Source organism: Mauremys reevesii, linkage group 20 (assembly GCF_016161935.1).
Source record: "Mauremys reevesii isolate NIE-2019 linkage group 20, ASM1616193v1, whole genome shotgun sequence".
NCBI classification, from domain to species: Eukaryota; Metazoa; Chordata; order Testudines; family Geoemydidae; genus Mauremys; species Mauremys reevesii.
In genome coordinates this window covers 22,628,325-22,648,502 of record NC_052642.1, presented here as the reverse complement: position 1 = coordinate 22,648,502, position 20,178 = coordinate 22,628,325, and the positions used below count along the sequence as shown (strand labels likewise).

The 20,178-nt window shown below is 66.7% G+C and overlaps 1 protein-coding gene across 1 annotated transcript; it reads left to right on the top strand.

Moving 5' to 3' along the window:
- The first annotated feature begins 1,872 nt into the window (after positions 1-1,872).
- Positions 1,873-19,780, top strand: ANKRD13B (ankyrin repeat domain 13B). The gene is made up of 15 exons (XM_039507801.1): positions 1,873-2,173; positions 10,214-10,349; positions 11,901-12,025; positions 12,256-12,301; positions 12,600-12,743; positions 13,499-13,688; positions 13,897-13,963; positions 14,351-14,432; positions 14,618-14,682; positions 14,819-14,949; positions 15,281-15,438; positions 15,780-15,932; positions 16,330-16,490; positions 17,003-17,079; positions 17,483-19,780. Exons 1-15 carry the CDS (start codon positions 1,970-1,972, stop codon positions 17,694-17,696), a joined length of 1,953 nt encoding a protein of 650 aa, XP_039363735.1. The 5' UTR covers positions 1,873-1,969; the 3' UTR covers positions 17,697-19,780.
- The last annotated feature ends 398 nt before the right edge of the window (positions 19,781-20,178 follow it).

The window sequence follows — 20,178 nt, the reverse complement described above, 5'->3', positions numbered from 1 at the left end:
TCTGGTATAGAAGCGATAGGTTACATACCACAGTCAGTAGTTCTGCTCTTCCATATCTGAGCTCCTTCAGAACTCTTGGGAGATACCAACTGGTCCTGGTGACTTACTACTGTTTAATTGATCAATTTCTTTAAAAACCTCCTCTAATGACACCTCAATCTGGGACAGTTCCTCAGATTTGTCACCCAAAAAGACTGGCTCAGGTGTGAGAATCTCTCTCACATCCTCTGCAGTGAAGATGGATACAAAAAATTCATGTAGCTTCTCCGCAACAGCCTTGTCTTCCTGGAGTGCTCCTCTAGCACCTTGATCGTCCAGCGGCCCCACTGACTGTGTGGCAGGTTTCCTGCTTCTGAGGTACTTACAAAAAATTCTGTTAGTTTTTGTCTCTTTTGCTAGTTGCTCCTCACATTCTTTGTTGGTTTGCCTGTTTGTACTGTTACATTGGGTTTGCCAGAGTTCACACTCCCTTCTCGTTTCCTCAGTAGGATTTCACTTCCAGTTCCCCATCAATGGGACCTCCTCTGTCACTCCAGTATAGCTGGTACCCTGGCATTAGCATCTCCCATTGATTATTGTCATTCCACCAAGTGTCCGTGATGCCTGTTATTTCAGTATCTCGTTTAATACCAGGCCCTCAAATCCACCCATCTTAGTATTTAGACTTCTAGCATTTGTATACAAGCACTTCTAAAACGTGTTACTATTTAGCTGTCTGCCGTCATGTGATGTAATAGAATGGGACTTCAGTTCCCACCTCTACTTTATACTCCCATCCTCTCCTCTTTATGAGGATGCAGAGTATCCCCTTAACCATGTGCTTCTCTGCACCTATTGGCTTTCCCCCAGCCCTTCCTTTCAAAACTCCTCTGCAACCTTTGAAATGTTCCATGCCAGCAATCTGGTTCTGTTTGGGTTCAGGTGGAGCCCATCCTTCCTGTATAGGCTCCTCCTTTCCCAAAAGGTTCCCCAGTTCCTAACAAACCTAAATCCCTCCTCCAAACACCATTGTCTCCTCCATGTATTGAGACCCCGCGGTTCTGCCTGGCTGGCTGGCCCTGCGTGTGGAACTGGGAGTATTTCAGGGAATGCTACCATGGAGGTCCTGCACTTCAACCTCTAAAACTAGCAGCCTAAATTTGGCTGGCAGGACCCCTCTCCTACCTACAGGTACTGCGACCAGCGGCTCCTCCCCCAGCACCACACATAAGTCTGTCTTGATGTCTCAAGAAGTCCACCAGACAGATTTCTGTGCCGTGCTGGGGAGGAGCCAGTGGCCAGGTACATGGGGGTACCAGTGACATAGCAAGAGGTAGGAGGACTGTCCTGGGGGCCAGATGAAAGCCCAGGCCCTCCATGGTAGCAGGGCAGGGGCTGTGTCTCGCCAGAGCAGCAGGGCATGACACGGCCCGGAGGCAAGGACAAGGGGCTGGACCCTAGTGCCCAGTGCCCCAGCTCTGGCACCAGAGCACTGAGCCGATGTTGGCAGGGGCAGGGGAGCATGGTGGCTGCAGGCCCGGCGGAGGGGCTGCGGAGCCAGGGCAGGCCATGGCCACGGCCCAGCTGCTGGGATGGGGCCGGGGCAATGCGGGAAGGAGAAGCCAGGGGAGGCAGATGAGCCTGGGACCCGGGCTGGGGACTACAGCTCCCATCAGGCCCCGCCGCCAGGCCGCGGCACGGAGCTCTCCAGCCGGCGGGGCTGGTCCGGGAGCGGAGCAGGGCGGGGGCCATGCCGGGGCCGGGGCCGGGGCCGGGGGGGCCGCTGGGGCTCCGCGCCCTTGGGCAGCCAGAGCCGCTTCCTGCCGCTCCGGGTGCGCGCTGCGCTGCGCGGCGCGGCCGGGCGCTTCCCTTTGTGTGCGCGGGCGGAGCGCGCAGCGCTGCCTGGGGCCCGGCGCTCGGCGCTGGAGCGCCCCCCCCGCGGGGAGCCCCGGAGCCGGGCCCGGCGCGCCGGAGATCCCCTCCCAGCCACATGCCTCTGCAGCCCCAGCCTCCTCCCCGCGCCGCCGGCAGCCCCGCGCCCAGCCCCGCGCCCCTGCGCCGCCGGAGCCGGCCTGGCCACAGGATGATCGCCGCCTCCGCTGCCGGGAAGGGGCCGGAGGGCAGGTACCCGCTGCACCGCCTGGTCTGGCACAACCGAGCCCGCGAGCTGGACCGGGAGCTCAGCACCCAGCAGGTGGGTCCGGCCGGCGGGGCACCGACCCCCCCCGGCTCAGCCCGGGACGGTGCTGGGGGGGGGAGGAAGACGGGGACTGATGCAATAGGCTCCCCCCGCCCCCGCCCCACAGCATCCCTGGGAACGTGTCTGCAGCAGGGCTTCCCCGGCTCCCGGCTCCCGCCGGCAGCGCCCTTGCCGGCGGTGCAGGAAGCTCCCATGGCGGTGGGCCGGGAGGAGGGGAGCGTGCTGGCCCCGGCCCGCTAGGGCTCGGGGTAGGTAACCGCGCAGGGCTGCCAGACGGGAGCTGAGGATCCTGCTGTATGATTTGACCCCCCAAAAAAGCCCCTCTGCCCAGAAACTGCCCATGGGCCCCTCACTGGGGCCAGGGGATCCAGGCACTGGGTGTCGCGCCGTGGCCAGAGCCCGCCTCGAAAGCAGCTGACAGAAATCCCGAAGCACCAGGCAAAGCACTGCAGGGTGGGTGTCCCGGGGCGCTGGCTTTTTGCACCCTGGGGTGTCGCGTATTTGTGGAGAGGTACGTCCCGGGGCCGGGGTACTCGAGGCCTAAGGAAAGGGGCGCAGAGCAGGGCCAGCTTGGGATCCATTGGTTCACCTCTATCAGGAGCCCAGCCACTGAGATGGCTCAGCACCCGGCTTATGGCCTGTGGGGGATGGTGACCATCCTCGGTGATACTCTACCACCTTTTCCCATCCAGACGCCTCCTGGGTGTGGGAGCTTGGTGACTGCCTAAGGGCTTTGTGCCAGCGCCTGTCACCATGGGACCGGAGCAGTTCCCGCGTCAGTCGGCTGGCACAGCGAGATCCCATGGCACATACATTCCCTCTGGCCTCAGAGCGTGCAGTCCCCTTCACGAGGCTCCCAGGGATCACCTCGCGCCTGAGGCTGGGATTTGCCTGGGCCTACAGGAATCCACACCCAAATCCCAGTGAATTTCAGTGGAAGCTGGTCACTATTTCCCTTGGGCTGGGTTGAAACTCCCAGCGTGGGTGCTAACGACTCAGTGAAAGCTCGGGGTGCTAGGAGGAGAGGAGCAGTAGGCCACTGGCCCCTCTTCCTCCTCTCCTCTCCAACCTGGTTTGTTAGAGACACCTCACAAGTAATCTGGAGTAGCTGGAGGTGCCTCTGCTGTGGTGAAAACAAGGCCTGCTACGAGCAAGGACCTGGACCTTGGGAAACGGGCAGCCGCCTGTCAGGACTGCGTTCCGGCACGGCTTGCCCTGGGCACGCTCTGGTGAACACATTTACACCAGGCAGAGAGTGAGAGCTCCTGGGGCCCTGGCCCGGCAGATAATTAAGCTGGGTTTCCACAGTGTCGAAATATGAATTTACCAGCTGGGGCGGGGGGTTCTTTGTCACTGTTATTCAACTAATTAACCCCCGCCCGCCCCCAGCAGCACAATGCTGGCTCCGTTACAAGAGCAGTATCGTGTTGTGGGGGAAACGGCAAACCCCAGGCAGTTCTGCATTCGGGCATCCCAACTCCTCCTTTGCCTGCCCGCTCTGTGCCAGGGCACAACTCCCTGTGGTTGAAGTTGTGTGAAGTGTGTGATGATGCCTTGGTTTGCAGATCCTGCTGGTGCCCAGGTACTGGGAGCCAAGAGGACCCAGTACCTTGCAGGATCAGGTCCTTAGTTGTTTTTACAGTGAGACGTACACCCGCCTCTGACGCATCTTCTTCCGGCTGGGATATTTGCTATGGCCGCAAGGCTTTTCTTTACCTTGGCTGGCTGGTGCCACACCCGTCTGTATTGTAGCAGGCAGCTGTGGAGAGATCCTGGCCTAATTGTGATTTGCATGGAAATGGAGACGCCACGTGTCGTGTCGTGTGAGCTCCTGTTTTCTCCTCTTTCCTGATCAGAGCAGCCTGTGGGGGAATCTCCTGCGTTTTATTTCACTTGTAATTCAGGGTCATTTTTAGCAGCAGCTTGGGGAGGCGGAGATCTCAGCTAAGTTGAAGAAGTGTGTGCTGGCCATTTCCCCGTGCCCAGAACGGACCAGGCGAGCAAGGGGGATTTTTATGCCTCACTTGGTAACTTACGTCTTTGGAATGTCACGGCGGCTTTTCCTCTGAAGGAAAAACTCTCCAAGATGCACGAGGTCTCTCCCCATTTTCTGTGACATGGTTGGAAGAGGCAACAGTAAAACGAGGGTTTGGTTGGTAGGAGCTGCCTGGGCTGGAGGTCGGCTTATTCTGAGAGAGAAAAATACCCTGCCCCTGGTGCCCAGGAGAGCCCTGCGCAGGGCCCAGCTGGAGGGCTCAGAGTGTCACTCTCGGCTCCAGGCGGCCTGCGATGCTAAGCCGGGTAGCGCCAGCGGCAGGTCCGAGCAGGGTCTCTGGTCCATGGCAGCTGTGTGATCACCCTGTCTGATCTCGCCCAGCATCGCCTGCATCCTGCCCAGAATGTCCGGCTGCGCCTGTCTTGTCGAGACGTCCGGCCTCTCCCAAAACACAGCCCCCCCGTGCAGCCCCCCAGCCTCACTCCAATCGCTCCAGGGCAACTGGCCCTTCCCATACCATTGCCTGCCGCAGGGCAACCTGCCTGCTCCACATCTGGCGCTTCGGCCGCCGTCCGGCAAACACCCCTGGGCTCCTCCGGGAGGCTCCAGTGAGCACTACCGGGAGGGGGCAGGGCCCACGGAGCAGCTGTTTGGGGCAGGGGTGGGGAAGGGAGCAGAACATGGAGCTGAGCCCGAGGGCACGTTCAGCTCTTGCTTGGGCAGGTCGGGCAGTGGGGTTGGCCCTGGAGCCTGAGTTCCCCGGGCACAAGCCGAGGCAAGCCAGGCCTGCACTGTCAGCTCCAGGGAGACCTCACCGGGCTACACCCGCATCGTGGGCAGAGCTCCCTGGGCCAGCTGGGGGTGGGGACCAGAGATGCAGCTCGACTCACCTGAGGCAGGTTCTGGCTGGCACTGAGGGGCAGGCTGGGCTGCAGCCGGCTGGCACGGCCACTCCGATTGAGGGGAGCCAGAGCAGCACCTGTGGATTAAACAGTGGGAGTCACAAACCATTTCGTTTTCCCCCTTGGCACTGCCCAGCTGGCACCGGGACAGCCCCAAGTGCCTGCCAATGGAAACTGGCATCTCAGGCTGCAGGATGAACTCTGCAGTGACCCCTCCCCAGGCCGTGTCAGCACCTTCCTTTTTCCTGGCGGGCACGGTGATTGGTGCCCTCTGAAGCCAGCTGTGCCCAGCTGCCCATTGGCAAAGGCTGGCCCTTCGCAGTCCTGCAGGAAGGCAGAGTCAGTTCAGCGGGCGTGGGGGGGCAGCGGGGAACCGCGTCCCAGCCTCAGGGTGCTGGGGTAGGCAGGGCAGTGGTGTCTGTGCTCATGGCTCTGGACAGAGCCCCTGGCTCTCAGGGCGATGGGGCTGCCCCCCTCCCCCTGAGGAACCTCATCCCGGAGGTGTGATGAGTTATGAACAGTCCCAGCCCCCCTGTTCTGCTGGCGGTCGGGCTCCTCCTGCCTTGCCCGGCTGTGAAGACACCACGGACGTGCGGGGAGCCAGCAGCTAATGCCTGATGAACGAGTCACTCTGCCAGGCTGGGCCAAGCCTAACATAGCCACGAACGAGGCAGGCTGGCGGTGCAGGGCCTGTCTCTCTCTCTCACCCACCCACCCACCATGGCCTGCGGAGGCCACTTGGCGTGTCTAATATCCGCTGCCCTTCTGCAGTTCATCCTTCCCTGCAGCCAAGGTTGCTGATCTTATCTGGCCACGCAAACCCGCTTTGCCGAGTCCCCATCCTCCTGGTGCCTGGGCAAGAGATGCTGCCACTCCCTAGCCATGAGCAGGGGCAGGAGCCAGGCGGCTGCCTCAGGAACTCACCACCCCAGGCAATGCAAGCCGGGTGCTGCACAGACCCCGGCCTGGGGCCGGGCAGCGGCAGCGCTGTGAGCAGGGGAGGCACGGGCAGCGCTGGGTGGGGGGGAAGCCTGGGCATTAGCACTTGGTGCTGCCATTCACCCAGCTTCTGCTGCCGGTTAAGTCCTGATCTGTCACCCTGGTGTAAATGGGGTGACTCTGGATTTACACCCAAGGCACCAAGAGCCAGCTTTGGTTCCTGATCCACAGTGAGGGACCCGTGTCCCATCCCCTCCCTGGGGCAGCACCCACTGGGCACAGCCCCCGGGAAAGCTCTGCCCCCGCAGCCGGGGGTGGGGGGAAGCTGCATTAACCAGCTCCCAGCTGGAGGGCTGGCGTGTGTGTGTTTTCTTTCATTAGTTAGAGCCCTTTTCATCAGAGCAATTAAGAGCCAGCGAGCGATCACCTTGGAGAGCGTTTAATTAATGCGCCTGCTCCTGCTACACTGGGGGTGCCGCTTCCAGCACCAGTTTTGTTTCTGAGGCACCCCCTGGCAGTGCCTGCGTCTCAGTACCGTGTGCTGTGCCCCTCTGCTGGGACAGCTGCGTTTGCCAGGCCCCTGCCACCCAAGGTGGGCAGGGGGGAGGGGAGGCCATGGCTGGGCCAGGAGGGACGGTGTGGGTCTGGGGGGCCAGCAGGAGTGGTGCATGGGGCTGTTAACAGCTGGATCCAGCTGGCATGTGAATGGGAAGCACTGAGGCATGGGGGGCAGGAACCAGGGCATGGGGAGGTCAGACCTGAGCGTCGGGGAGCCCGTCTGCCCAGGCAGGGCAAGGCTGAGACCCCTCGCGGCTCCTCCCGCCCCAGTGTTGTGATTGGGGCACCCCTGAGGGATCTGCTCCCTGGGGAGACGCCCCAGCCTGGCTGGCAGCACCCGACCCCACTGGCTGCTCCCAGGGAGCCTGGGGCAGCTGCTGGGGATGAGGCGGGAGTTTTGTGCCAGCCCATGGACCGGCTGGTGCTGCCTGCCACCCCTTGGCCCCAGGCACGGCTCTGAGCTGGGGGGCTCCTCTCTGGGCACAGCCGCCCCGGAGCGCGAGGGCACTGCGGGTGGGGGGCTGGGCAGCCTTGCAGCAGTGGAGCTGCCCCCCCCAGGGGGTTACAGTTTCTCTCAGCAACAAGAATCGTCCCCTGGGAGCTAATGTCTGGCAAAGGAGTATGGGGCAATTAGCACTGGTGGGGGAGGGGCTCCAGGGAGAGGCTGTCTCCAAGCAACCGTGTCACCCCCCCCCCCAGCTCCTAGGGAGCCTCCCTGTGGCAGAGCTGCCAGGAAAGGGGGGGCCCCACTCACCCAAGTCAGGCACTGGGGCCCCCCAGCCAATGCCCCTCATTCCAACCTGCAGCCCCTGCTGCTCCCCGGAGGGGGGGTCTCCCACACTCCAGGCCTCCTCTCAGGGCCCCTGTGCCTCTAGCCGGGGGCAGGGGGGGGCCTGGAGGAGACGCTGGCCCAGAGCCGCTCAGCTGCCACCTCCAGACATGCAGCCCCATCACATCACAGCTCTGCCGGGCACCAGCTTCCAGCCGGGGGCCAACCCAGCACCGCACCCCGGGGCACTGACACCCGCCCCCCGGGCCAGGCACTACCTGGGCAGCCCCTCCCCCCCCCCCACGGCCTGCAGAACCGGCCCAGCGGGCAGGGCACGCTCAGGAAGCAGCTGGCACCGGTGAGCCCGGCGTCTCTAGCCAGTGGGCTCCCGGCGGCTCACCTGGCCTGGCCCAGAGGCCTGCAGGCCAGGTGCCACTAACCCTTTCAGTGCCGCACTCTCGGGGCGGGCAGCGGAGATGGGCCCGGACCCGGCAGTCAGGCCCATCTCTCTGAGTCGCTGGAGGGCTAAAGGCAGGGCTGTGCCTGCCAGTGGGGGTGGTGCTGGGCCCCCCTCCATCCCGGGGAAAGCTCTGCAGGGTGTGTGTCAGCCCCCCTCTCCCGTGCCTCCTATGGCCTGGCACCCCACACCGTCCCCAGCCTGGCTCCTGGCACGGCACTCACATGAGCTCCCGTCCTCTGCCCCCGCCGGGGCTTGGACGCCGGCCCAGCTGCCCCTTGACCCGGCAAACCCAACTTATCATCTCCTCAGCGTGGCATGAGCCTTTCATGCACGGCCGGCTCGGCAGCCGGGCAGGAAATGGACGTGACAGGCGCTCCCCCGGGGACGCCGCTAGGCTTTCAGTGGGAAGGGATGGGGGGGCAGCGGGGGATGGGAACGGAGCTGCCCACAGAGCGGGAGCCTTGTGGTAGCGGGCACAGCGGGCACTGGCAGCCCTCCCGGCTGCCCCCCACCGAAGGGAATGTGGGGCAGAGATGGGGATGTGCGCAGGAGCCACCAGCTGTACCCACTCTCCAGGCCTTCAGCCGCAGCCCTGAGGCATGTGCTCAGCTCCCAGGAGTCCCAGCGGCAGGGCCCATGGTGTGGAGCCGGGCGCCTTGGGGGGTCCATCAGATCCCACCTGCCCCGTTGCACGCCCTCAGAGCAGGAGGGGGATCACACATGGCCTGAGGTGCCGTGATTGGCACGTCTGGCTGGGCGTGACATGCTGGAAATAACAGGCCGGGGGCGCGTGAGGGCAGGGACGCGCATGCTGGGCACACAGGGACGTGAGCTGCTGTGCAGCAGTGCGGGGGTGACCCGGGGCAGAAACGGGGGATGCGACACAGAGCCTGAGTGCTCAGGGCTGCGCTGTGCCGCTGCTGCTCGGCTGAGGGAGCCCCCAGCCGTCCCCGCCCCAGGCCATCACCACGCACCCAGTGCCCAGCGAGGCAGCAGAGGCACCATGGTCTCAATTTGCAAATTGCATTGGTCACAAATAAAGGCCGGTGGATTTACCAAGGGAGGCCGGGGGCAGCTACAGCCAGTATTGGCCCAGCTGCTGTAGGAGGCAGGGCCCAGTGCTTGGGCTCCTCTGAGCTCTGGACAGACTCACCAGCTTGTCTCTCCTTAGCAGATGCTGCTATTACCCCTTCCACCTCTCTCCCGTCCTGGGCGCAGCACGGCTCCACGCCCTCCCCAGCTCGCTACCTAACGGCATCAGCTCACTGCTTGGGCCAGGGCTGCCCCGGGTCAGTGGGGTGGGGTGGGGTGGAGCCCTGCCACCAGGGCGCTGGTTCGAATCCTGCCCTGCAGCCCAGCTCCCAGGAACTCAGGGGCTGCTAGCCCAGCGCTGTCCTCCATGCCCAGCCCCTCCTTGGCTGCCCCAGCCAGGGGCCGCGGAGGCTGAGTGCCCCTCTCTACCGGAGGCAGGGAGAGATGTGCTGGGGGTGCCTTGCACTGGCCGCATCCCTGAGGCCGCCAGCCCCTGCCCTGCAGCTTTGGACGGGGTGCCCAGGGCTGGAGCCCAGGTGGGCTCTTCCAGCTGGCATGGGCGGAGTCCCTGCATGCAGGCTGGGCCAGCCCGGGGCAGCAGGGATGGGATGGGAGCAGGGGGTGGATGCTCTTTGCTGACCCCAATACAGGAGACCAGCTCCAACAGCTCAGCTTTTCCTCAGCTGGCAGGGCTGCCCGGGGCTCACGGGCCCCCTCAATGAGCCCCAGCGATCACACTCCCCTGGCCTCGCTGGGCATGGGGAGAGAACAGGCCCCCTGGGCAGCTGCCCCCTGGATGATGCCGCTGGCACGGCCCCGGGGCATTCACAGGGAGCAGCAGCAGCTCCCTGCCCAGGCAAGGTGCCCTGTCGTCAGTCCTCCCAGCCCTGCTGCAGGAATTTCCCTCCTACCTCACCCCACAGTGCAGCAGGGAGCCCCAGGGCCCAGGCAGGATCACTCACCCCCAGTCTTATGGGCTGCACTTGTGGGCCTGGAGCCTCTCTCCCGACTTGCACCAGCACAGGCTGCAGCTGCCCCGGGGCTGATCAGGTCCCAGCCCAAGGCCGGGCCCTGGGGCTCAAATCTCACCTACTCCTGAGCTGCCTGCAGTGAGTTGTGCCCTGGCCAGAGGAGCCTGCAGCCCAAATTCCCAGGCCAGGGCCTCTCACCAGCCAATTCCTTGGGCAGCTCACTGCCCTCCCCCACCTGCCCTATGGGTGTGGCTCTCAGACCCCAGTCGGGCTCACCCCCCCGGAGCACTGAGACACCGGGGGCCCCAGGTCCCCACAGAGGTGGGGACGGCTGGGCTGGGGCTGCTCCCCCGAACCCTGTCCCTGGCTCACCCCCAGCTAAGCCCCTCTCTGGGCTCCCCTGGCAGGTGGACATTGAGCAGCTGGACCCACGGGGCCGCACGCCCCTGCACCTCGCCACCACGCTGGGCCACCTGGACTGTGCCAGGGTCCTGCTCCAGCACGGAGCCGACGTGGGCAAGGAGAACCGCAGCGGCTGGACAGGTGGGTGGGCGGCCACAGGACGCCGGGGGGGGAGAGGCTGACAGCCTCTCCTGCGCTGGGGGCTGGCACCTGGGGACGCTGCCATCTCTAGGCACCAGAGCCAGCTCTCTGCAGGGGCTGGCACTTAACGGGCAAGAGAGATGAGTGAGACCAGCTCCACTGCACCGACAGAGCAACCGGGCGCCTGGAGTGAGCTCATGGAGGTCACTGTGCAGTGCAGGTGGGGGCTGACGAGCGGGACCATGTGGGCACCCTGCCCCTACCCAGCTCCGCTGAGCCCCTAGCCCAGCTCTGCCCCCCCAGCTCTGCCGGTGCCCCTCACTCCCGACCCGCAGCCCCCTGCTAGCCCAGCTCTGCCTCCCCAGCTCTACTGGTGCCCCTCACTCCCGACCCGCAGCCCCCTTCTAGCCCAGCTCTGCCCCCCCAGCTCTGCTGGTGCCCCTCACTCCCGACCCGCAGCCCCCTGCTAGCCCAGCTCTGCCTCCCCAGCTCTGCCGGTGCCCCTCACTCCCGACCCGCAGCCCCCTGCTAGCCCAGCTCTGCCGGTGCCCCTCACTCCTGACCCGCAGCCCCCTCCGAGCCCAGCTCTGCCCCCCCCCAGCTCTGCTGGTGCCCCTCACTCCCGACCCGCAGCCCCCTGCTAGCCCAGCTCTGCCGGTGCCCCTCACTCCCGACCCGCAGCCCCCTGCTAGCCCAGCTCTGCCCCCCCGCCCAGCTCTGCTGGTGCCCCTCACTCCCGACTCCCAACTCCCTGTCAGCCCAGCCCAGCCCCCCAATCCCAGCCTAAGTTCCCTGTAAGCTGTGCGGCCACGCAGCAGGCTATCAAGGGCCATGCATGCGGGGAAAGGCGCCCCGACCCAGCCCAGCCCTGCTAGTCCTCTCTCCCCACCACAGCCCCAGGGCAGCCTGCACCCCAAACCACTCATTCCTGGCCCCACCCCAGAGCCTGCACCCCCCTGCACCCAACCCTCTGCCCCAGCTCTGAGCCGTCTCCCACACTCCGAACCCCTCGGTCCCACCCCCGCCACACAGCACCTGCATATTGGTGCTTATAACAAAATTCATTCCACACATGGATGTAAACAATTAGAGGGAACACTGAGCCCAACCCACAGCCCCTGCTAGCCCATCCCTGGCTCCCGCCTGCCCCCCTCCCACAGCTCTGCCGGTGCCCCCCAGTCCCAACCCACAGCCCCTCGGCCGGAGCCCCTCAGTCCCACCCCCCAGCAGCCCCAAGGTCTCCTGGCAGCCATTGTGGAGGTGCTGTGTAGCCCTACAGTGCAAGGGGGTGTCTGTTCCCAGCACCACGGGCAGGTAGCCAGCCTGTGCTCCTGCAGTGGCTCGGGGCAGGTGGGAGGGGCAGCCCCAGGGGGTCCCTAATGGCTGATGCTGATGCCCCCCCCCTGCTGAAGCAAACCTACAAGCCTCCCAGAGCTGCAGGAGTCCAGCTCTGCCAGGGGGCACTGCCAGGGTGCCCTGCTCAGATGCCCTCCCCAGGGCTGGCAGAGGGGACCCTGCCCGCTGCCCCTGATGCCCCCTCTGTCCCCCCAGTGCTCCAAGAGGCGGTGAGCACCCGCGACCTGGCGCTGGTGCAGCTGGTCCTGCGGTACCGCGACTATCAGCGAGCCGTCAAGCGCCTGGCTGGGATCCCCATCCTGCTGGAGAAGCTGCGCAAGGTACAGGCCGCCCGTCCCCGCACACTTCCCGCCCTGGGCCACTGCAGGGAGCCAGCGGCCCCCTCCCAGCGGGGCTCCATGCGCCCTCACCAGCCCCACGGGGGGGGGGGAGCTGGCAGGGTTCCCACACGGTCACACCAAGGACTCCTGCCTCCCTGCCCCTGCTGGGCGTGAGGGACCCCGCGGGTGTCCTGGGCGCCCCTCAACCCCGGCCTCTCTCCTCTCCCCAGGCCCAGGATTTCTACGTGGAGATGAAATGGGAATTCACCAGCTGGGGTAAGTTCTGGGGCTGCCAGGGGGAGGCTGGGCGCAGGCCAAGCAGCAGAGCCCCACTGCTCCCCCACCCCTGTGACAGCCCCAGGCAGCCCTCGGGTCCAGGGGCCCCACTGCCTCTCCCCTCACCGGCGGGCCCCCCGCCCTGCTCCCCCCAGTGGAGAGCTCTGGCCATGCGGCCGTTTGGGGGATTCTAGCGCCTGTCCAAACTGGGTGCCTGGGCCCTGGAGCGATGGGGCCCAGCGCCCCACGAGGCAGCGTGACGGGTTGGGGGCTGCCCCTAACGTTTCCCTCCCCACAGTGCCCTTGGTCTCCAAGATCTGCCCCAGTGACACCTACAAGGTGTGGAAGAGCGGCCAGAACCTGCGTGTGGACACGACGCTGCTCGGCTTCGACCACATGACCTGGCAGCGGGGAAACCGCAGCTTCGTCTTCCGGGGACAAGGTCAGCGCGGCCCCTGGCACAGCGCGGTGCAGGAAGGCTCCGGGGGCAGCAGGGCCACAGCCCCCAGCCCTGCCCAGGGCAGCCCGTGGGCGCCGGCTGGTGATAATGCACACGCCCATCTCACTGCAGCGGGAGGCCACGCTGGCCCCTCAGGGGACTCTGCCCCCCAACCCCCCAGCAGCCGGACAGGTGCTGCCTCAGTCGCCGGGGTGACCCTGTGCTGGAGGTGCCGGGGCGCATGGTGGGGCGAGCCCACTGGCTGAGACGCACTCGGGAAAGGCCCAGCTTAGCCTGCGGGCCGGGGGCTGGTGCTCCATGCCCTGGCTCTGCCCGCTGGCTGATGCCCGCTCCCCTGGCACGAGGGTAGCAGAGGTCTCGTCCTGCTGGCTGGGTGGGAGGGGTGAAAAGCCCCTGTCTAGACACCAGGTGGCATGAGGGAGACGCCTCCCCCGCCAGCTGGCTAGTGGATGCAGCAGCGTGGAGGGGGCGCGTGGGGTTCATGCAGCCAGAGGGGCAGTTATGGATGGGGGAGGTGCTGATGTCCGGGAAGGGGGAGCAGCCCACCTGGCCCCTGCTTACTGCCAGGGCAGGGGGGGCTCTGCCACAGCTGGAGATCCAGCACTGCCAAAGTCAGGCAGGCCCCTGGCACATGCACCCCCGGCCCTCCTGCACATACCTCCAGCCTGCACCCCCTGGAGCCCCCCCAGAGCTGCAGCCCCCCGGCGCTGGGTGCTGACGTGGCCGCCTCCCGGCAGACACCAGCGCGGTGGTGCTGGAGATCGACCACGACCGGCAGGTGGTGTACTCCGAGACGCTGGCACTGGCCAGCCACGACCGCGAGGGTCTGCTGGCTGCTGTGCAGCCCACCGAGGAGCAGGTGATGGGCCGGCTCACCGCGCCCGTCGTCACCACGCAGCTGGACACCAAGAACATCGCCTTCGAGAGGTGGGCACGCGCTGGGCGGGGGAAGGCTTGGGGAGGGGGCTGGGATGCAGGCGACTTCTGCTGCAGCCCAGGGGTGCCTCGGGTCCCTGGTTCTGGGCAGGGCCTGGCAGATGGGGGCCAGCAGCAGGGCGGGGGCAGCACGGGGTGGGAGGGGCTGAGCGCAAATCCCCCGGGGCTCTGTCGCTCACGGCTGCCTTGTCGCCATCAGGAACAAGACGGGGCTCCTAGGCTGGCGGAGCGAGAAGACGGAGGTGGTGAACGGGTACGAGGCCAAGGTGAGGGGCCGGGCGGCCTTGCCAATGGCCCAGGGCGGGGGGGCGCAGGGCAGCAGGGCGATGGCTGCCAGGGGGAGACAAGTGCCCCCTCCCCAGCTCCGGGAGGGGCAGCGGGAGCCACGACGGGACCTGACTCAGCACAAAGGCAGGGTCACATCTTGGCCTCCTCGCCACCACGGCTCGCCTGGCCCCAGCCAAGGCTCCTTGGTGGGCATGGAGCCGCGATGCCCCAGGCTTGGTGGGGCCTTAGCTCCCAGCCAGGGCCAAGGGGAGCAGCCTGAGGAGCCCGGGGACAGCGGCCCTCCTGCCAGCCCAGCCGCTGGCGGGGGCAGACCTCTGGGGGGCAGAGAGAGCTGCAGCCTCTGGCGTTCGGGCTCCTCCCCGCAGGTTTACGGCGCGTCCAACGTGGAGCTGATCACGCGGACGCGGACGGAGCACCTCTCCGACCAGCACAAGGGGAAGCCCAAAGGTAAGGGCCGGTTCTGAGCGATGGGGGGTTGCCCCGGCCCCCGGGGATGGGCCCTGTTTCTGCCCCTGCAGCCCCATAGCTTTCCCGTCTGCCTGTGGCTGGGGGAGGCAGGCGGGACCCGGTGCTGCCCCAGCCGGGGAGCCGATGGTGTCACAGCCCCGTGCTTTGTCCCCGTCTCTCTGCAGGCAGCAAGACCCCACTGCAGTCCTTCCTGGGGATCGCCGAGCAGCACGTGGGGCCCAGCAATGGGGTGAGTAGTGGGCTTAGCTGGGGGGCAGCTCTGGGACCAGCACGGCCCTGGCAGCTGGGGGAGGCGAGGGGCCTGTGTTTGGGCACAGCAGCCCCAGCCTGGCCGTGCTAATGAGGCCTTGCTCATCCCGGCGCAGACGCTGATCACACAGACCCGGAGCCACACCAACCCCACGGCCATCACCCCCGAGGAGTACTTCAACCCCAGCTTCGAGCTGGGCAGCAGAGACATGGGGCGCCCCATGGAGCTCACCACCAAGACGCAGAAGTAAGGAGGAGCCAGAGTCCCTGCCAGGAAGCCTGGGGCAGAGGGAAGGCTGGGGATAGGTGGAACTCACTGCTGCAGGGGCTTGGGGCAGAGAGCAGGAGCGGGCTGGAGGCTGATCTGGGAGAGAATGGCAGGGCAGGGGCACGGCCAGAGCCCACTGAATCTGCCTGGGGCTCCCCACATGGGACTGCAGTGCAGGCTGCCCAGACTGAGGAGTGTGGGTTGTCCCACGGGGCAGCAGGCAGCACCTGCCCAGTGAGCTGGGCACAGTGCTGGAGGGGCAGCGCCAGGCAGGGGCCCGTGCTCTGGTGGGCATCTCTCCCCGCTGCAGGTTCAAGGCCAAGCTGTGGCTGTGTGAGGATCACCCACTGTCCCTGTGCGAGCAGGTGGCGCCGATCATCGACCTCATGGCCATAAGCAACGCGCTCTTCGCCAAGCTCCGGGATTTCATCACGCTCCGCCTGCCGCCCGGCTTCCCCGTCAAGATAGGTGAGGCCGTGCTACCCCTGCCCTGCCGTGATCCGGCCGCTGGGGGCTCCGTGCACCAGGCCCTAGCGTGCCACATGGACGCCAGCTTCTGGCCAGTGCCCTCACCCCACGACCGGGGGCTCCCTTGGGCCTGTGCCCCCAGTGCCCAGGTATGACTCTGGCTGCCGTCCACGGGAGGTGTCTCGGTGCCAGCGCCCGAGGGGCCCGCAGCCTGCGCGTGCCAGCCCCGGATCCCCACGGAGGGGGGTGGGTGCATGCGCTGCTCTCCTGGCCCTGGCACTGCCAGCCCCAGGCCCTGCCAGTGCACCTCCCTCACTGCGCCCGCTCTCTCCCCCTCCCAGAAATTCCCATCTTCCACATCCTCAACGCCCGCATCACCTTCGGGAACCTCAACGGCTGCGACGAGCCCGTCAGCTCCGTGCGCCGCAGCTCCGGCAGCGAGGCGCCTTCGCCCAGCAGCGACTCCTCCAGCGTCAGCAGCTCCAGCTCCCTGGGTACGCGGTCCCTGCCCCGGGGGACGGGCGAGGCGCCGGGGGCTGCAGCATCCTGAGCTGCCTGCACACCAGCCCGGGGCCCCCTCCCTCATGCTCCCATCACCCCCTCAGGCTTTATAAGGGAGGGGGAGTTTGGCTTGTGCACATTAGCAGCCCCTCCCCAGACCTGGCTTGGCCCTCGCTGTTGGTGACCAGCCGGGAGGCCAGTAGCAGCTGCACCCAGTGCTGCGGGCACCTGCCCTCCCCTTCAATAGGGAGGCAGGGCTGTGGGGCCTGCAGCTCCCAGCATGCATTGCGGCACAAGCCAGCAGAGTGCATGCTGGGGGGTGTAGTCCGCAGGGGGTGCATGCTGCGCCCTGTCCCCGCCCCCAGTGACAGGCGCGTCTGGTCCCCGCAGCCTCCTGCCGGGCTTGTGAGATGGACCCGTCCCTGTTCGAGGCCCCGCCTGGGTACAGCGTGCGGGGCAGCCAGCGGGACGCCATGCGCGAGGAGGACGACGACCTGCTGCAGTTCGCCATCCAACAGAGCCTGCTGGAGGCTGGCACAGAGTACGACCAGGTGGGCTCCGCGCCCCCCCTGCCGCGGGGCCAGCCGGGTGCCACGGGACGGGAACAGCCTCATCCCAGCGCCTGGCTCCTGGGGCTGCCCCTTCTGCCGGGCACCGGTGGGGTGCAGGGCGCGGTGAGCACCAGCCTCGGGGCTGCAGGGGACCAGTGCTTGCGTTACTGCTGGCCCAGCTGCACGGCACCAGAAGGGCAGCACTGACACCCTGAGCCCCATATGCAGCTCTGCTTGCCAGCCCAGCCCGGGGCAGCCCCGCACTGCCACCCGCAGCTCGGGGCGGAGCCTCCCCTGCCCCACGTCGGGCAGCAGTGCCAGCCTGCAGAACGGTGCTCCCAGGGCTCCCGCAGCTGGGCTGGTGGTGGGGCCCTGTGTCTCCGCCGTGCTCTCTGGCCACGCCCTGGGCCTTGGCCTAACCCCCCACCAGGCCCCAGGAAGCGCCATCCAGGCTGGGGAGTGGGGGGGGAAGTGGCAGGCGAAGGGTTAATGTGCTGTGACTCCATCTGCAGGTGACCATCTGGGAAGCTTTGACCAACAGCAAGCCGGGCACGCACCCCTTGTCCCAGGAGGGCCGGCGAGGAGACAGGTTGGTAAGCTCTGGCTAGTCCTAGCCAGGGTCATGGCCCACAGGGCCTGGCATTGGAGCCGGGGGGGTTGGTCTGGCCCAGTGGCCCCATGCGGCAGAGCCCCATGGCTTTGTTCCACAGCTGTGTGCAGCCCCACCTGGAGGGGACCCTCCCCGTGGCCTGCCCGGGCTGTGCCTCAGTTTCCTCAGCTGTAACGAAGCTGGCCCCCCTCCGGTGTGACTGACAGGGCTCTAGCATCCCAGCTGGGGGCGGAGAGCTGCTGTGCCCGTCTGCCCCAGGCACTTAGCCCCCCATATCCAGGCGCTGGGAGCAGCACGGGGCCCTGCAGCAGCCTCGGCTCAGCACTGGCACCCGCATTCCCAGGACCCCCGCTCATCTTTGCTGTTCCGCTGCCCCCTCTAGGACACCCCAGCACACGCCTCCCCCCCGGCAGGCCAGCCCCCAGCAGCAGGGCGGGGGCAGCGGCGGGCCCAGCCCCCTGTTCCACAGCTACGACGAGCAGCTGCGCCTGGCCATGGAGCTGTCGGCGCGGGAGCAGGCGGAGGCGGAGCGGCGCACGCGGCAGGAGGAGGAGGAGCTGCGGCGCATCCTGCAGCTCTCACTGACCGAGCAGTAGCCCAGCACCTGCGACGGGCCCCGCAGCTGCTGCCCAGCTCATGCTGAGCTGGGGTGGGTGCGGCCGCCGCTGGGCAGTGGCGTTCCCTGAGCCAGCAGTGCCCACGTGAGCAGAGAGGTGCCAGCGCTGGCCCGCCGCAGGTGCCATCGCACTGAGCCATTTAGAGACCATGCCAAGAACACTGCCAGGGGGCGCAGGGGCTGGCCCGCCATGAGGAGACGCTGCTGCACCAGAGGGCGCGAGGCAGGGTTTGGAGAAGGGGGAGAGGGCACCACGCCCATAACCCTGCGGGGGAGGACGGGACGGGGCTGCGGTGGCAGGAGGTGACCTGCTGCGAGGCAGGGGGCACCTCCAGACCCATTACTCCTGCCCAGTCCCAATGGGCGGGTACTCACCAGCTACAGCCAGCTGCAAAAGCTGGGCTACTAGCAGGAGGCTGCGGGTCAGGAGTGAGGGGCACCAGCAGGGCCGGGGGGCCGGGAAGGGAGGGGGTAGCTAAGTGGTGTGGGGCCCAGAGGCAGGGCTGGATGGGGTGAGCTGCGCAGGGCAGCAGGGACGCTAGGATCTGATACCAGGATCTGCTTCCCTCCCACTTCATGGTGCCTGGACTGGGCCCCTTACCCTGCCCCTCCCCTCCCCCGGCAGCTGAGCCTCCTGCCCCCTGTGACCCACAGCAAGGGCAGGGCCCAGCTGCACACCCCCTCCACCCCACTATGGGCTCACGGATGCCCCCAAGTCTTCAGCAACCCAGGGACACTGCCCAGCTCCCCGGGGCTCTGGCACTGCCAGTGACACATTCGCTCCCATGGGGGGGGGTGCAGGGAGGCTGCTTGTGCCAGGCCCTGCCTTCCTGCCTCGCCCCAGGGCTGCCCCAGGAGCTGGGCTGGGGACCCAGCAGTGCCAGAGCTGGGGGGGGCTGGCACCCAGGGAGCCCATTGGGAGGTGGGCACAGGGCAGGTAACCTCTGCCCTCCCTGCTGAGCCCCCCTCCGCCTGTAGGCACCAGCCCCTTCTGCTGCCCTCTCAGCACGCGCCAGTCCCGGGCTCCGTGGCACCGATACAGCATCAAGTGCACTTAGCCAGGAGCCAGGCCGGGCCGGTGGGCTGCCGGCCCTTCGCCACTAACCACAGAGCCCCACCGGCCCGGCCCCGCCAGGGAGCAGCCCACCCCAGGGCTGTGCCCAGAGCTGGCGCCCTCCCCGGCCCCGTGGGGGTGCTCCGCAGGCAGCCCCTTGCCAGCACACCTAGGGTGGGCACGTACCAAAGCAGGCTAGTGGGGGGAGGGGCAGCCCCCACCCCTGCCCAGGAGCCATGCCCCAGAGGAAGCACTGACAGCCCAGCACGGCTGCCCCCCAGCCCCAGGATCCAGCCAACGCCTGAACTATGGGGAGTGGGGGCAGGTCTCTCTGCCTGGGCAGCGCCTGCCCCCAGGCCGGGGGTGGGGCTGTCTGCCAACTCCATCATTAGGACAGGCAGCCCCACTGCCCCCTGCCAGCGAGCCCTGTGGGGCGGGGAGTGGGGGCTGAGCCGGGAGCACCCCCTGAGCCCAGCCACAGGCTCCTGCTGCCAGGCCCAGGTCCCTCTCAGCCCGCCCGCTGCAGCCCCATGGCCTGGGCTGAGGGGTCCCCTCGTGCCCCCCGCAGCGCACACACCTCACACAGGGCCCTAAACCCCAGAGAAACCTTACGTCAAATGGTGCTAACCCCCGTGTCCCCCCCGCCCCCGAGAACACAGCAGCCCTGTGCCGAGACAGGGCCCAGGCCCTCCCCGCGCCAGGCTGGGGGCACTGGGCTTCGCTCGGTCTGCAGGGGGGCGGCCTGGTGAAGGCGGCTGGCAGGCCATCCCCCGCCTGAGGGGACGCGCCGCCCGGCGAGCCGCCATCACACGAACCCAGGGCAGCAGCGGGCACGTGGCTCGCTCCCAAAGCTGTGACGGGGCAGGGACCTTAATCGCCCCCAACGCCCCCCCCCAACTGTACAGCAGGGGCTGGGGCGCGTGGGCATGGCTGGGCGGGGGCCGGGCCCACGGGCTGCGAGCACGGTGGACACCAATAAAAGTCTTTACATTTGTCTCTTAGCAGATGCTGGCTCCACAAGCAGGTGGGGAGGGACCCCCAAGCCTGGCTCAGGCCCTGGCGGTAGGACACAGCTGGGCACATGGGTTTGGCTTGATTGAAGGCAGCCAAGCAGGGACCTTGGCTACCCCCCGGTCCCCAGAGACGCCTGGTGCAGTGACTGCTGGTAATGCAGCGCCAGCCCCACTCGGGGTGCTCTGCCCACGGTGCAGCGTGCCAGCCACTCAGGAGGTAGGGGGCACTGAGCGCTGGGGGGAGCCGGGTTACCCCAAATCCCCCTGCTAAGTTCCATTTCCCCTGCACACTAAGGTGCCCCACAGGCAGATGGGCACCACCCCAGCTCTCTTTGTGCCATGGCAAAGAGCCCTCCTTGGGATGGGCATTGCCATGGCACTGGGGGCTGGGAGAG

Coding starts and splice junctions, on each gene's coding strand:
- ANKRD13B (XM_039507801.1), top strand. CDS start 1,970: ATGCCTCTGCAGCCCCAGCCTCCTCCCCGCGCCGCCGGCAGCCCCGCG. Junction 12,744..13,498: donor CTTCGTCTTCCGGGGACAAG/GTCAGCGCGGCC, acceptor GCCTCCCGGCAG/ACACCAGCGCGGTGGTGCTG. Junction 14,433..14,617: donor GCACAAGGGGAAGCCCAAAG/GTAAGGGCCGGT, acceptor GTCTCTCTGCAG/GCAGCAAGACCCCACTGCAG.